This window comes from Podarcis cretensis (genome assembly GCF_951804945.1).
Source record: "Podarcis cretensis genome assembly, chromosome: 3".
In the NCBI taxonomy this organism is placed as follows: Eukaryota; Metazoa; Chordata; class Lepidosauria; order Squamata; family Lacertidae; genus Podarcis; species Podarcis cretensis.
In genome coordinates this window covers 28,303,550-28,319,436 of record NC_137172.1, presented here as the reverse complement: position 1 = coordinate 28,319,436, position 15,887 = coordinate 28,303,550, and the positions used below count along the sequence as shown (strand labels likewise).

At 40.0% G+C, this 15,887-nt stretch overlaps 1 protein-coding gene across 1 annotated transcript in view; it reads right to left on the bottom strand.

Moving 5' to 3' along the window:
• The window catches only part of KCTD3 (potassium channel tetramerization domain containing 3), a 30,761-nt gene extending 20,987 nt beyond the window's left edge, over positions 1-9,774 (bottom strand). The window contains exons 1-6 of the mRNA XM_079968603.1: positions 9,268-9,774; positions 3,679-3,732; positions 2,971-3,016; positions 2,468-2,541; positions 1,676-1,734; positions 698-778 (exon numbers count right to left, since the gene is read on the bottom strand). Of these exons, the coding sequence (XP_079824729.1) occupies positions 698-778; positions 1,676-1,734; positions 2,468-2,541; positions 2,971-3,016; positions 3,679-3,732; positions 9,268-9,344 (391 nt within the window). The 5' untranslated portion in view covers positions 9,345-9,774. The remainder of the gene's footprint in view (positions 1-697; positions 779-1,675; positions 1,735-2,467; positions 2,542-2,970; positions 3,017-3,678; positions 3,733-9,267) is intronic.
• Between the last annotated feature and the right edge of the window lie 6,113 nt (positions 9,775-15,887).

Here is a 15,887-nt window from a genome sequence, read left to right as displayed (position 1 = left end):
ATCACCTGCCCAATCGCCACTGACAATCTCCTGCTCACGGCTGCAACCAATTGCCCGTCCTCCCTCAGCACTATCTGTGTAAAAGACCCCCCATTTTTAACATTATTTTATAATAAAAAAAACATTGTCTTATACACAGAAAACTAAGGTATATATCAGTCCCTTTCTAGAAAATCTAAATCACCTGAGAAATATAACAATGTACTGCAGCCTTGTAATTAAACATTCACATGATTGCCAGACATCCAATAGAGATTAGGTACACAGATATATTTCCCAGTGGCGACCCACAACTGTTTGTCTGAACTAACCCTCCTTAACCAGAGACCGAAGATGCATAATGTACAGCAGCAGTAACAAGCAGCTGGGGTGAGGCGTTATCTTGAAAAGGTCTATTGTAGTGACCTCAAAACCCCAGTGAGAGTGCTTATGATAAGGTAGACACTATGGCAACAGCAGGAAAGTGATTCTGGTGTACACACAGAACTAACATAAAGGTGGTAGCAGAGATGGAGAGAATCCTGATAAGTTCTTGAAGTGGAAGCTTCAGCAGGCATCAGCCCATACATAGCAAACCCCACAATGCTTTGACCAGCTCAAATGCCACACAGAGCTGAAAGTATTTCATTACTGTAAAGCCACAAAGTTGCTTCTTGATGCTGAAATAAAAAATGGCTTACAAAGCATGCTCAAGTACCTGGGGGTGGCAGGTATCCATGGAAGAGGACACTGCCACAAGAGGAGCGCTCTAGCTCTTCACACAACAGTAATCTTCTTACTGAAAGGAAACAGCATATAAACCAATAACAAAGTATACATATGTGAATGCAAATTGGGTTACTTTGCATTTTTTCCATTTAGCTTTCTTGTTGCAAAAGGGCAAGGTTAGGTTTCAAACAGCAACACAGCTTTAAAGTTGAGTCAGGTGTGCTTCGGCCCAAATGCTGTTCATTTCCCCCCAAACTGCTCGGTAGGTGGGACTTTGCCAATCTTCAGGAGGCATTGGGGATAAATTAATTTCATTTAATTTAACTATAAAGTAATTTATATACTACCCTTTGGGTCTCAAGAAGGCCACTATGGTTTATAACATTAAACCTCCAGTTGTACAGTTATAACCCTGCCCTTTGACACCTGAGATGTATGTTTTTATAACCCACCCTGCTTTTATTATTATAATTTGTTTTAATCTGTTTTTGACACTATTTTAAATTGTTGTAACATACCCTAGAACCTTAGGAAGCAGGGCTTAAAATCATAATAACAAAGAGAACTTTAAAAACATACGAAGACAAGAAATCTACAAGTAATCAGCATTTGTTTATAAAAAAAGAAATCATAGCCACCCACCAAAAATATAATCAACATGGGACTTAATCAAACCCCTCTTAGGAGATCAATGTGCTGATCTCCAAAAACATTCTGTCTCGACTCCCAGCAAAATGTACTCTGTTGGTGGCAGAACACAGAGGAAGTGAAGGGGAAGCAATAAGAGGTCTTCCCACTGGTTGCTGGCCCTCCAACCCACCCAAAAAGTCACCTGGGAATGACAATATATATGGCTTAATTGTGGAGGGGAAGGAGAGCTCTCTTACCACTACTGGTGGTTCTTTAAAATGATTATTAACTCATCACTATGTTCAAACCAGTGGGTAATTTAAATCTATATATTTACCTAAAGGTGTAATTCCATAAAACTCTGCTTCATGTCTAAGTACATTAATGCTTACTCCCCTGCAAAAAGATAAAAAACAGAAATATTTAAAAATTAAATAATGCAGTTTCTTAGCACAACAATCAATATTCTAAACACAAAAACTAAATCTTTTATAGGAAGTTTTATTTTAACATGATAAAATACTTTGATTAAACAACTGAGAATATCTTTAAATGCTACGGATCAAATTAATCTATGAGCAGCAGAAATCACAGAACAAAAATCTTATGGGAAACATAGAATGTGCTGACTAAAAGTTCAATCTAACACAGAGATGACAGAGCTAAGTGTTGTCACATGGGTGGGTGAATGTGAGTGCCCCAGCTGAGGCAAATGCACAAAACAAAGGTCGCTTAGCTCACAGGCCTGGCAAGTTTCCTTAAGTTGAACCCTTTCAGGATTATGCCTCAAAAAGTGTACACATACTTTAACGTGTGAGGTTTTAGCTGCTAGATTGGGCTATTAGTGTCTAGTACACAGGTTACAAGAGGATATTTAAAGTCTCTCATACAGCAAAGCCTTAAGGAACAGTTTCAGAAATCAGGGGCCCCTTAAAGTTCCTGCAGAAATTCACCACTAATATTTGGGAGAGTAGATTATTCTGTGGAGTTCAGGGGATACTACTGATACTTTCACAAGTACAATTTTTTTAAAACTTCAATTTAAGTGAGCTTAAGAGTGTTCTTTATAACAATCTTCCACCAGAAGCGTTTTTAAAATCAGAGTGAGAATTAACACTGAGTTTCTTACCGCAAATCTAACTCCTTTGTTCGAAGAAAATTTAAAATAGGTGCAAATGCTGCAGGATCTCTGTCAATAAATATCTATGAAGAAATGAGAGCCCCTTTATTAGCTTAACATATAAGTTTTAGAATACAAGAAATTATGCACTCTGAAGTCTTTATTTATTTCAATGGGAGCAGTTTAAACACAGGCTTAATTCTGCAGCAGAAATCTGTGTGAACTGAAATGCTTAATTCTGCCATTATTTAGCCCTATAAATATTACAAAATCAAATTAAAAAATATACCCTCATTTTTTTAAAAAAGTTATCTTTTCTAACTTTGCATTTTCATGATACCTACAATTACCAGCAGCCACAAGTTGTCTCTATCATTCAGCTGAGTCTCCCCATTCTAACTAGAGATGTTGCAAAAGTGCACAATTCACCTATTTAGAATACAATTTAGAAGCTAAACCCAATACAGTAATCAACTTTCATATCATAATCTTATTTAGAAAGGAATACTCACAGCACCAGTTTCATCTTTCAGTGTTGAAATTCTTCCACTCAGCAAACTGAAAACAAATAAAGCTAAATTACAATATAACTTGGTAAGAAGAGTTAGGTGAAGATTCCTAGTTTCTCCTCTGCTCCCATAAAGGAGGGATGATATCTACCAACAGTATGTTTTTCTATGCAGTCCCAAAATTACAAATCATAGAAACATGTGGTTTTAAGTCCCACACTTCTGCCATAAAGCTTATGTAGGGGCATTTACAGGAAATAATTAGTGGGTATAGCAGGAATTAAGAACCCCACCCCCATTTCTCCTTCCAATTCTTCCCTAAAAATGCTCTTCTGTACCAATTCCATTCATTCTCAGAAATGCAGGTTTGTAAACATGCATTTGCTGATAAAACACGTGGTTCTACCCTCACACTGTACTGACAATTTTGAGAAAGTATTTCCTCAGAGATCACTATGATGTGTAAATTCAACACACAAGGGCTTATTTATGTAACATACCCATAACATGAAACTGATAAGAAATGTTAGACTTCACACTTGAACACTAGCCTAATTATGAACTGGGCTACAAAGCTACAAAGCAGGTAAACTACACACTTAGACACACTGGTCAATGTAAAAAAAAAAAAAGCTACTGAAGATTTACTGGGGAGTAAGTCTTATTGAACTTAGACTGAGTAAAGATCCAAAAGATCTGGCTTCAAAATACCTGGAGAAAAAGGAGTCCGGAATCCACATTAGTGTTTGTCTTGAAGTGCTGAACCTGAAACAGAAATATTAGAAGTCAGGAACTGAACTGTTAAGTTCCCTCCCTGCAACCAACAATTTTTTAATTTTTTTTAACTTATTTAGTTAATTCTTTCCTACCTAAGAAAAATAGTGTTTGATCACAGAAAGACCCAAAAAAGTGCAAGAAGGCCTCTGTTCAAGCGACAGGACTTCTCATTCCTCTCTTTCTCCCCACCCCCAGTAGTCCTTCATGTACCTCATTCATTCTTCTGGGAACCCATGCAAAAAGGAAGCAATTGTCAATGTCTCAGTCAGCTAAAATTAGTCTTGACTATCCCATTGAGACCAATGAAACGAGTTAGTAGCAACAAAGTTAGTCCTACAGCTTTCAGTGGAAGTTAATCCAAACTATCTTTATTTGGATTAGGACCCAAAGATCAGGCCTTTGCAGTTGTTATTACCACAAATAAATGTCTCCACTTTCCCATACACACAAAAGTTGCTTGCATTGTTTATGACAGAGCAACCTATGCATATTTACTCAGGAGCAAGCCTCATCATGTACGATAATGCTTACTCTCCAGTAAGTTTGCTTGTGATTACATTTTAAGTCTGTATCCCTGAACGAGAATTTATTTCTGGCCTGTCCCAAGTTGAGCCACATAGGGAGTACATGTTTTGTAATAAGTTAAACTTTATGAAAATGTCTATGTATGTAAACTACAGAAGTTCAAGTAATTTCATGCATGCGAGTGTACACTTATTTTAAAAATCCTGTGCACATGTAGAAAAAAGAGACTGGTCTTTAAAGTCTGAAATAAAATTGCTATTCTACCATTTAGCATGTATTCCATTCAAACTATGGAACTCTTCTGTATTTTAAATGAAGAATGTGTACAACAGAGGCTCCTAGATGCTATCTGTACTACTACTTGTTTGTATTTTGTTGGTTACTACAGAATCACAGAACTAGAACTGGAAGGGACCCCAAGGGTCTATGATTCTATAGTATCTAAAAAAATAGAAAAAAGGGAGTAGTACAGATAGCATATAGGAGCCTCTGGATTATACACAATGCAGATTCTGTGCAGTTTTGCAATAAGGGCAAATCTTCTCTGAACAAAGGGCTCAATATAGACATTTTAAGCTTGAAACTGGAAAACTTTCTCCTATGAAAAAAGCAGGCAGAACTACATTTTTTCCTAGTTAACTTTTTAGCAGTAAGTTTGAAGGTTCACTCAAGCAGAATTCAAACACTCTTGCAATCCTAGTTTATTATTAATTATTTATTATTTATTTACTGACCTATAGAAACTCAAATAACAAAACTTCAGTAGCTAGAACAAACGTATTATTTCCAAGAAGTCAGACAAACAATGCTAACTTGAACACAGTTCAGTACCCATGATAGAAAAATATAGAATAGAATCCAAACAACAGTGAAATAAGTCCTGTTGAGTCAAATGAAACCTACCAAGAAGGAGCAATGTACATCTTAAAATACAAAACTGACCCTGCTAATTCTGTGGAAATATTTGACTGCTTATTTTCGCCTCCAAGTTAATTACATGTTTTGCAGAACAACATGATCCAAAAATATTCCCCCACAATTTCCATGAAAATGAAGGGATGTTACAGAGCAGTAGTTGTTGATGAATGGCACCAGAAGACTGTTACTTAGATGTTAAGATACGAATAACATTACTACGTATAGCAATATACGACAATGATACGTTATTTACAAAAACTTAATAGTCACAGCAAAGTGTAGGAACTTAAAAGAAAGCACAACAAGGGTAGCTATTTTTTACCTCACAAGTAGTAGGACGTCATGTTTAGATTTTAAAAATGCTTGTCCCTCAGTTTAGAAGTTACATCACTTTCATACTCTCTGTCTAACCAGCAAGAAGTGTGTTTTGCTTAAGGCTGGAGTCAGATCTGGAAAACTGCTGGATTTTAAAGTTTTTAAAAAGGGGGTCCACCCATTACTTCTTTGTCCCGTAATACTGGGTGTAAACAGACACTAGTAGAAACTAATCTAATCCCGTAGTCATTCTCCATCTTGAGACCAAGTCTATAAGCAGACTTTTTGACTATAATAGCAGGGTGATGATTACTAGCTTGTGGTAACTGCCCTGAGACCTCTGGGTATAGGGTGAGTATATAAATTCAATTAATCAATTGGAGGCCAGCTTTTCCACTAGTGGCACCAGCGTTGTGGAATGCCATCTCTGCTGAATTATGATAAACCTCATGATACTGGCATTCCACTAGCCCTTGAAGACATACCTCTTTAAAAGAACATTCCCCTCATCTCCTAACTGAACCTCCTGTTTAAATTGTAGTTAACTGTGGTTTCAACAGGCTATCTTATTGTACATTTTAACTATGAATATTTAATGTTTTGATAAAATTGTTTTATTGTGCATCTTAATTATGTGTGACCAGTGCTTTTTTTGTTTAAAAATGTTCAGGGGTACTCTCATTTTCCTACTCATATTGAAATACTGCCCCTCAATAAGGCCAAACTTAGATTCACAAAATGTTTAGGGGTATGTGTACCCCTGCATCCCCCCAGAAAAAAGCACTGTGTGACTATATTCTTATAATTGGTTTTATACAGTGGTACCTCGGGTTACATACGCTTCAGGTTACATACACTTCAGGTTACAGACTCCGCTAACCCAGAAATAGTACCTCGGCTTAAGAACTTTGCTTTAGGATGAGAACAGAAATTGTGCTCCGGTGGCACGGTGGCAGCAGGAGGCCCCATTAGCTAAAGTGGTGCTTGAGGTTAAGAACAGTTTCGGGTTAAGAATGGACCTCCAGAATGAATTAGGTACTTAACCCGAGGTACCACAGTACTTGTAAACCACTTAGAAGTCATTTTGGCAAGTAAGCAATATACAACTTATGACCGTTAACAACAAACTCTTTGTTGACATATTTTCCTCTTTCCCATGCCTGCTTTGCACAAGTTCTCATATGATGAAGTGTTCAAGAGTTTGCTCACTATTTGAGACATTCTGGTTGGTCCTAATAAAGATTTGCCAACTGTGGATTTTTCACAATTTTTATATTTTCTCTGGTACAAGTGTCAAAACAAAAGATTGATAATAATCTCAGTTCTTTTTCAAAGTAGATGAGTGACTTTAATGTAGCTGGTAGGCTGTTCAATCCCATTTTCTCAAGGAAGCTCTGCTATGAACTATAATCAAGACTGGGTATATTCTACTTGGCACAAACAAATAAACTTTAGTTTGTTTTGTTGCAATTTATCAGCTTGATTAAAAATGCTACTGTGAACATATAAAAGGCCACAATGATTATAGCATTGTTCATCAATCTTATTCTCCCATATGCTATTTTGATAACACCAACTATTATCAAGTAATACATTAATTTGTTTTTCTACAAAGTAGACAAGTTCAAACAATACTACTATGAACAACAGGTTAAGAGGATCACTTAGATGTGATGCAAGTTGATGTGCTTTTGACATTTAGAAACTTTTTAATGGGTAAAACTGAGGGATTCAATAATACAAAAGACAATTGAAACTTACTGAAAAATTATTTTGTAGTATCTGCAACATTTATTATTTATTGATATACCATTCTGAATTACAATATCATGTTTTTCAATCATTTTTTCAGTAACTGCACTATAATTGTTAGACCGTCAAAATACAGAATAAAGCAGGTTTCTATTTTTCACCTAACAATATTGCTGTTTGTTTTCACTAATATACGAGTGTTTCATGTTGTGTAATACTTTGGCCTAGATTCAGAGCTCTGATAAACAGAGCTCAGCTCACAGAATGGGATAGTCACAACAGAAAGGCCAAAGGAAGAGAATTCTTCTGGATGCCCCCTCTCCTAGAAGTATGCTCTAGAGGACTGAAGGAGCCTCTAGAACTGTGGTTCCCAATGTGGGGCACATGCCCCGAAGGGGGGGGGGCAATTTGATTTTTTTTTTTTTTTGGAGGGAGGGCAATTCAAGAACGAGTTATTAACAGTTAATGGCCTTTTAGGCTTCCTCCACATGAACAGGAGTTCACTTTTGAATAATAAGAATTATATGTCACGGGGAGGGGATTTTAGAGATGCTGAGGTGGGGCATGGCCAAAAAAAGGTTGGGAACAACTGCTTTAGAACAGTATGGTAGGTAATGTGAGGCTCTTCCTCCCCAATACACTTTGCTGAAGTATCCTCTGGATAAAATATTCTCCAACAGATCCAACCAAATGAGGTGGTTCATACATAATGCTAATCCAAACCATGGCTTAATTACACATGTGAAGGTTCCCACAGAGGAGACTGTGGTTATTGCACTCCTCCCCCTGGTCATCTGGCTGCTGTGATCTAAACCATGGTTTGGCTTAGCACAGTGGTTGGCAAGGTTTACCTTGCGTGGGCCAGTTCACTGCTGTGGAGCTCCCTCCATGGGCCGGGTTGCAGGCCCATGTTTGACAGAACACGCTATGGAAGGAACAAGGCATCTTTGGACCAGGGAAGCCAAGTCTGGAAAGGCCTAACAGACCATGTGAGGTTACTAAATTGTACGCTAGAAGGTATTAAAAAGGCTGGAATGTTGCTAGAGAGCACACATCATACATGTGCGGGGCCCAGACGCACACACAGTGCTGACCATTCAACCTCGGGAGCTGTTAAGACTCTCCATCAGAGGTTTGTAAGCAGAGAACTATCCACCAGGGGCTCTTTAGTTGCAATCCCTGCATTGCAGCGGGATGGACTAGATGATGCTTGGGGCTCCCCATCCAACTCCACAGTTATTCTGATTCTAGGAATCTCACAGAGTTTCTTTACCAGTGACACCATCCCTCAAGCAAGTTATAAAGTACGTAAAGCGGCAAGGTATGCACACACACACACGTCGGTGTGGGTGTGTATATATGTATGTGTGTACAGGGGTACCTCGGGTTAAGTACTTAATTTGTTCTGGAGGTCTGTTCTTAACCTGAAACTGTTCTTAACCTGAAGCACCACTTTAGCTAATGAGGTCTCCTACTGCCGCCACACCACCGGAACACGATTTCTGTTCTTATCCTGAAGCAAAGTTCTTAACCTGAAGCACTATTTCTGGGTTAGCGGTGTCTGTAACCTGAAGCATATGTAACCTGAGGTACCACTGTATGTATATGTGTGTGTATATATATACATCCATATATATACATCCATATATATATATATATATATATATATATTATATATATATATATATATATATATATATATATATATATATATATACACACACGCATACACACAGACACACATACCATGAAAGGTCCAAGGCCTTGACTTTGCCACGGGATTCTAGTAGCCAGCAAACTTCAACGCACTTCTCTCCTAAATGTGTTTGTTACCGCAGCAGCAAGGCCTGGTCTCGTTGCCGTGAATTCGGGGGGTCAGGGAAGAGAGATAGTATCGTTTCGGCTCCCTCCTGCGCTCCCAGGCCCCCTTGCTCCCAGGCCCTGCCCCGACCTGAGGCCCGCCCTCTCTCGCCCCTTTCCCGTCGGAGGCCCCGCCGTCGGCCTGCTGCTCACCTGGTGCCCCCGACATTGAGCTGGATAATCTCCCCGCTGCTGCCTGCGCCGGCGAAACCCGCGCCGTTCCCCGCCATCTTCCCCAGCAGCGACTCTGCCTCCGGGAACCGCCTGTCGCCGCCGCCTCCAGCCGCCGCCGCCCCGGAGTCGAGTCCCGGAGGCGGCGGCGGGGCCGGGGGAGAAGAAGGAGCGTCCAGCGAGGCCGCGCAGCCCTCCGAGACAGGCACTGGGCGCGCCGAGGGAAAGGCTGCCAGGTCGGGACGTGGGAGGGGAGGCTGAGGCGGCCTCCCTTCTCTCGCCGCCCGCCCAGCCGCCCGCCTTCCCCTGTCTCGTCAGGCGGCCGAGGAAGGCCCTGCCGCCGCCGCCGCCGCCACTACAGCGGCCTCCGACCCTCTTCCCGGCCGAAAACGCTGCCGCTCTCTATGGCCAGGAATGCCATAGCAACGCGCGGTACCTGGAGGAGGGGGCTCCGCGAGGGACAAAATACCGACGCTGGCTGCGCCTTCGCGAGATCGCGCTGAGGCCGGAGCGCCGCCCGAGAGCCTCTCGCGTGGGAGGAGCTGGGGCAGCAGCAGGTGGCGCCGGCAGAACTTCCTTCGCTCGCAAGCCTCTGGCTGGCCCTTTTATTTGCTTGAGCACGCAGACAACACGAGCTCCCCGAGCTCCCTAGGCTCAGGGAAGGAGTTACATGTACAGTAGATTGAGTTTTAGTTTCTGTCCCCCGTCCCCCACGCGCGCACCCGCCACCGCCACCACGACCCAGGTGGCGTTTGGAAGCCCCTTCCTTGGAAATCAGCAGCGACCCGATTCCGCCCGTATTGTCACCTTCACAGCTAGTTTGCTCCTGGTATTAGCCGGGAAGTTAATGTTTGTTAGAGATAGTTATGGTCGTTTATATATAATGCTTTTATGATATACAGTATTCACAAACGCTTTTAAAAACATGTATCAGAAATCTCAAATTCTATTCATTCTATTTCATTATTAGTAAAGATGTGTTTGTATCCTAGTTTGAACTTTAGCTTTTGCAATAATATATTCAGCCTTGAAGTTAAGTTACTTCTGAGAACTACAGATTAAATTTAGTAGTTGTTTGGCAACCACATTCCATAGGTATGAGTGAAGTTTGTGTATGAATAGATTTTGATCAAGCTGGACCTGTGATGCTGGCAATCTGGACTGCAGCATTTGCTACTTTAAGAAAAGTTCCTGTGTATATGGAGAGAACTACACCTGAAAATCTAGACTTTTGCTGCTTTGCTAGGTGGAAACTTTGTTTTCACAAGCCAAAAAAAGACATTGTTCGTTGACAGCTAAAGTAATGGGATTAGTAGGTACCTGTTTAAAACGTTACAGTGTTTGATCAACTACTAACTGCATTGTCCTTGTGTTTTTCCTTCTATCAATTTGAACGTTAAAAAAAAACTTTTCATGCTGCTAAAAATCCCATCAAGTTTTTACTATTACTATTACTATTTACTGCATCCTCAAGAACAAATAGAAACTCTGAGTGATTTTTGGTAGAAAACCCACATGGGACCCAATACAGATCAGGGTCCCACAAAGCTGTTCTTCCAAAGAAAAGTGGCAGCATTAAACATGTTTTTTAAAAGTATTACTCATATAATGTGTATTTTTTATATAAAAAATCTGCCTGTAGCACAAGGGCTTTCATATCTGATCTTCAGGACTCTCCCTAGACTACACCACCTCCTCAACCACATCCCTTTCTGCAGTTTACATGTCATCACTAGGCCTACTTCATGTCTTCCTTGAATATTTTTGCCTGGGTGGAATGTGTCCTTGAAGTCTGATAATGCCTCTTGGTTGCATGGATAGAGAGGTTGTGCCAAGATAGGAATGTGGCCTAGTGTCGGATTACCCAATGGGCAGACTAAGCAAAAATAAATTATTTTTAAATAAAGAATTTGAAATTTGTTATTAAAGAAAGCATTGAAGTAGTAATCACTTTTCTAACATTGATGAATACTAACTGTTCTGCAGAATACTTTTTTCTTTTCACCTGAAAAGGATAAAAACCCTCAGAGAACAACACTGTCAGAACAGACTTAATTCACTTACCCTACTGTGCATGGAAGTGGGCGTGCTTTCTCAAGTCAACTTCAATGAATTTATCAAGAATTTTGCAATCAGAACATTTAGAAAGATGGTGTTTTAATTTCATCATACCTGTAAGTTTTGTGCCATTTCAAAAAATGTTTTTATTTTACAGTTTAATGTTGTTTTTGTTTTGAATTACATATGGGGGAGCAGCATAATCTTTTCAGTGCTTTGGTCCATTAAGGTCTTAATTGAGCCTTGCTCTGAAAATAGTTCCAGACTGCTGCCCTAGAAGATCTCACTGCTCAGAAAAGCAAGCCGTGCTGCCCAGTGTAGTATATGGAGGCTGTGGGAATTAGGAATATTCTAGCCCCCTTCAGAACTCTCCAAACTCTCATTAAATTCAGATCAGGAAGTTGAAAATTTGAGCTATATAAAACCATTTTAACTCATGTCAGTTTTTTCTACCACGACTCAGCATCCTTTATTGCCATGGCTTTACAGGATCGTTAAAAGTCAGGGCTGGATTGAACTTTAAAATGCCATCAAGCCCTTCACCATTACTTAAAGTACAGGTATTGATTTAACTTAATGTTGTAAACTTTGACTGGTAGGAATTCCACAGTCTCTGGCAGTGACTTGCTCTATTGCAGTACGATTCATACAATGTACCAAAATTAACACCATACATTTTTACATTTCCTTCTGCAATGTGAGCTGTTACTTCTATCCTGATTGTGGCAACTGTTTCCCAGTCCCCCATGCTGTTATTTTTGTGTACAGCTTTCAAAACAGGCAAAAATAAAAGGCGCTGTACAACCCTCAGGTCACAGAAAGCTTTCTGGGCAACTCAGAGAACACATAAAGTACTTTTTAAAGTATGTCTCTAGTCTTCAAGTCTGCAGAGAAAATTTTGAATTAAGAAACTATTGAAACTATTGAAACCCAAAATAAGACTAGAAGCACAAGTATGTTTTCTTACGGAACTGACAGAGCAATTCTAACTATAGGAGAAGTTACACCATATTAAGTTAAGATGCTGTAAGTTATCCCTGTTTCAAAATCTGTTCAGAAACAAGAGTACGTGTTGGGAATAGGTCAAGGTCTGCTCCTTTCTTGTCACACCACATTCCCAGAACACCCTGTTTTCAGGACTTTCCCCATCTGAACCAGGATGGGGGATTTCAGCCAGCATGGTCCCTCAGAGCCCAGCCTCAGCCAACTCAACCAGAGATCAGCCTATTCCAAAATTATTTATCCTGGCAGACCTTTGGAATGTTTTGCACTGTAAATCTCACTGAATCCACAATGATTTTCATATACCTGTAGATGTATAAATGCTTCGCAAGCAAAATGACAATAAAAATAAAATACAAAAGATGACAAACTCAGTAAACAAAAGGCACTTAAACTACAATTGCACAATTATTGATTGATTGAAATTACTGAGTCACAACACATGCACACACACACATTCAGTAGCCACCTATGTAAGACTGTAGTCTAAATAACTTTGGTCTGCTATTTTGAATTTTGAATTATAATTTTTCATTGCAACTGAAGCTTTTTTAAGGACCAGAAAATTGGTTTTTTATGACTACAGGTAGATGAAGCATGCATGAGTTCCATCTCTATGCTACTTGACTTTTTGAATTTTTGCACTTCCTAGCACTTAAATGCATCTTTACTGAGGGTGAAATTCCACAAAAGATATGTTTAGGGTACTCCCATTTTGACTCAGGAAAATCACCATTTTATAGTTCAAATCGGGGAAAATAAAAACAGTAAATGGACAAAAGTACAAACATTCACAAAATGTTTAGGGGTATGCATACCCCTGCATTCCCCCCAGGAAAAAAAAGCACTGGATGAAACATCGAGGCTATTAAGTAAAAATCAAGTCCAGTCTAGTAGCTGCTATGTTAATATTTGCCCACTAGATGGGTGTATTGGCCTGGGTTAGTAATGAATAATTCCAGTTATTCTTTGTAATAAAAATGCATTTTCGAAGAGGAGTACTCCAATACGTGTCACATGTTGTCATGTGTATGCTGTTTCCCAGTGGACCTGATTCAACAAAAATAAGTAACGAAGTCTCAGAGTCAGAAGGACTCGTCATTTTTCTACTTCCCATAGAAGCAGAATAGTAACTATTAGCTGTTCCTGGGGCAGAATGTAGAAAGTTCCAGAAAAGACCCGGGTGTCTATTATAATAGTTCCATTGATGGGTAATTTAAAATGTATCCCAAGTATTCATTAATAGAGTTCTATTAATATTCATTGTTTCAAATTTATAAAAGGGGCTTGCACCCTTTCTTCAGTGGCCAACCCAATGCCTGCATAAAGAGTAAAAAGTAAAGGGACCCCTGACCATTAGGTCCAATCATGACCGACTCTAGGGTTGCGGCGCTCATCTCACTTTATTGGCCGAGGGAGCCGGCATACAGCTTCTGGGTCATGTGGCCAGCATGACTAAGCCGCTTCTGACGAACCAGAGTAGCACATGGAAATGCCGTTTACCTTCCTGCCGTAATGGTACCTATTTATCTACTTGCACTTTGATGTGTTTTCAAATTGCTAGGTGGGCAGGAGCTGGGACCGAGCAACGGGAGCTCACCCCGTCGCGGGGATTCGAACCGCCAACCTTCTGATTGGCAAGTCCTAGGCTCTGTGGTTTAACCCACGGCGCAGAATAGCACTTGTCCTACCTGTGATTACCAGCAGCTGGTGGTCATCAATGCCTCTTACAATACACTGTGTGAAGTACAGTGGTACCTCAGGTTACATACGCTTCAGGTTACATACGCTTCAGGTTATAGACTCCAATAACCCAGAAATAGTACCTGGGGTTAAGGCAGCGGGAGGCCCCATTAGCTAAAGTGCTTCAGGTTAAGAACAGTTTCTGGTTAAGAACGGACCTCCAAAACAAATTAAGTTCTTAACCCGAGGTACCACTGTAATACTTTCTGTCCTGAATCTTCCAGCATTCAGCTTTATTGGATTTCCACAAGTTCTAGCATTAAGAGAGAGCAATAAAAACCTTCCTCTAGATATCCACTTTCTCCACACCATGCAAAATTCTGTACACCCCTGCCATATTAGCTGCTTTTATCACAGCTAAAAAAACACACCAAATCTAACCTTTCTCCATCCCCTTGATCATTTTGGGTGCCCTTTTCTGAACCTTTTCCAACTCTACATCCTGCTGCTGCTTCATCAAGAAGGCCTGTTTTCCTAAATGCTAATATATTTTATATATTTGTTCATTTGTTTCATAAAATTTATACACTGACCGTTAACAAGAAAACCTCAAAGTGGTTTACAGAAAGACTGATTTAACAATACTTTCCAGCAGTTTTCCTGGAACATACATCCCAAGAAAATATATAGGGCTGGAGCCTAACATCATTATGGATTTTAATTCCACTGTTCATATTTGAAATGTGTTATGCTATTTATTTGTTAAAGAAATGACTGAGAGGTTGGCAGTCTAATGTTTATATTTATTCTTCTGTGATGAAATCCATTTCCCACCATTTTCGCCTCCACTGGCCCCCAGCTTTTATTAAGGATCCTCATCATATGATCTGAAGGAAAAAATAGAACTACTAATAAAAATGGAAGTACATTGTGACACATGGCACAGTGCCAGTGGCTTGGAAGCTGGAATATACACATTTGTCATCCCTAAGCATTTTGTTTACTGAGAATATCATAAATTAAGATGTACTGTGGAAAACAAGGTCTATATTATTTATTACATTTATATACCACACTTTTCTTCCAAGAAGCTCATGGTTTTGCTCCCCATTTCATCCTCACAACTGTCATGGATGTTTTAGCTGAAATTCCCGCATTGCAGGGGGTTGGACTAAATGACCTCTGTGGAGCCCTTCCAACTCTACAACTCTATGATTAATTATAGCTGGTCAAAGAGACATGACAACATTCAGATACTAGCCAACCTTCTCATTTATACATTTATTGGTTCTTTTGAGGAATGTACTTGTAAGATTCTCTAAATATTGATTGGGAAACTGTCTCGTTAGAGAATATATTGTGCGTTCTTCAATCCGTCTCATAAAAACTAAAATAAAAAACCACACATGGGAGAAGCATTTCCATATCAGAGTGATTACATGGACAGCATCTATAAACGACGGCATATCTGCCTTCTAAAAATCTTTGAAGGTAAAACAGTCAAACGTGCCAATAAAATAGTTCTTATGTATTTAGGCATTGCTAAACAATTGGCGCTGTGAGTTAAACCACAGAGTCTAGGGCTTGCTGAACAGAAGGTCGGCAGTTCGAATCCCTGCAAGGGGGTGAGCTCCAATTGCTAGGTCCCTGCTCCTGCCAACCTAGCAGTTTGAAAGCATGTCAAAGTGCAAGTAGATAAATAGGTACCGCTCCGACGGGAAGGTAAACAGCATTTCTGTGCGCTGCTCTGGTTTGCCAGAAGCGGCTTAGTCATGCTGGCCACATGGAAGCTGTACGCTGGCTCCCTCGGCCAATAAAGTGAGATGAGCGCCGCAACCCCAGAGTTGGCCACGACTGGA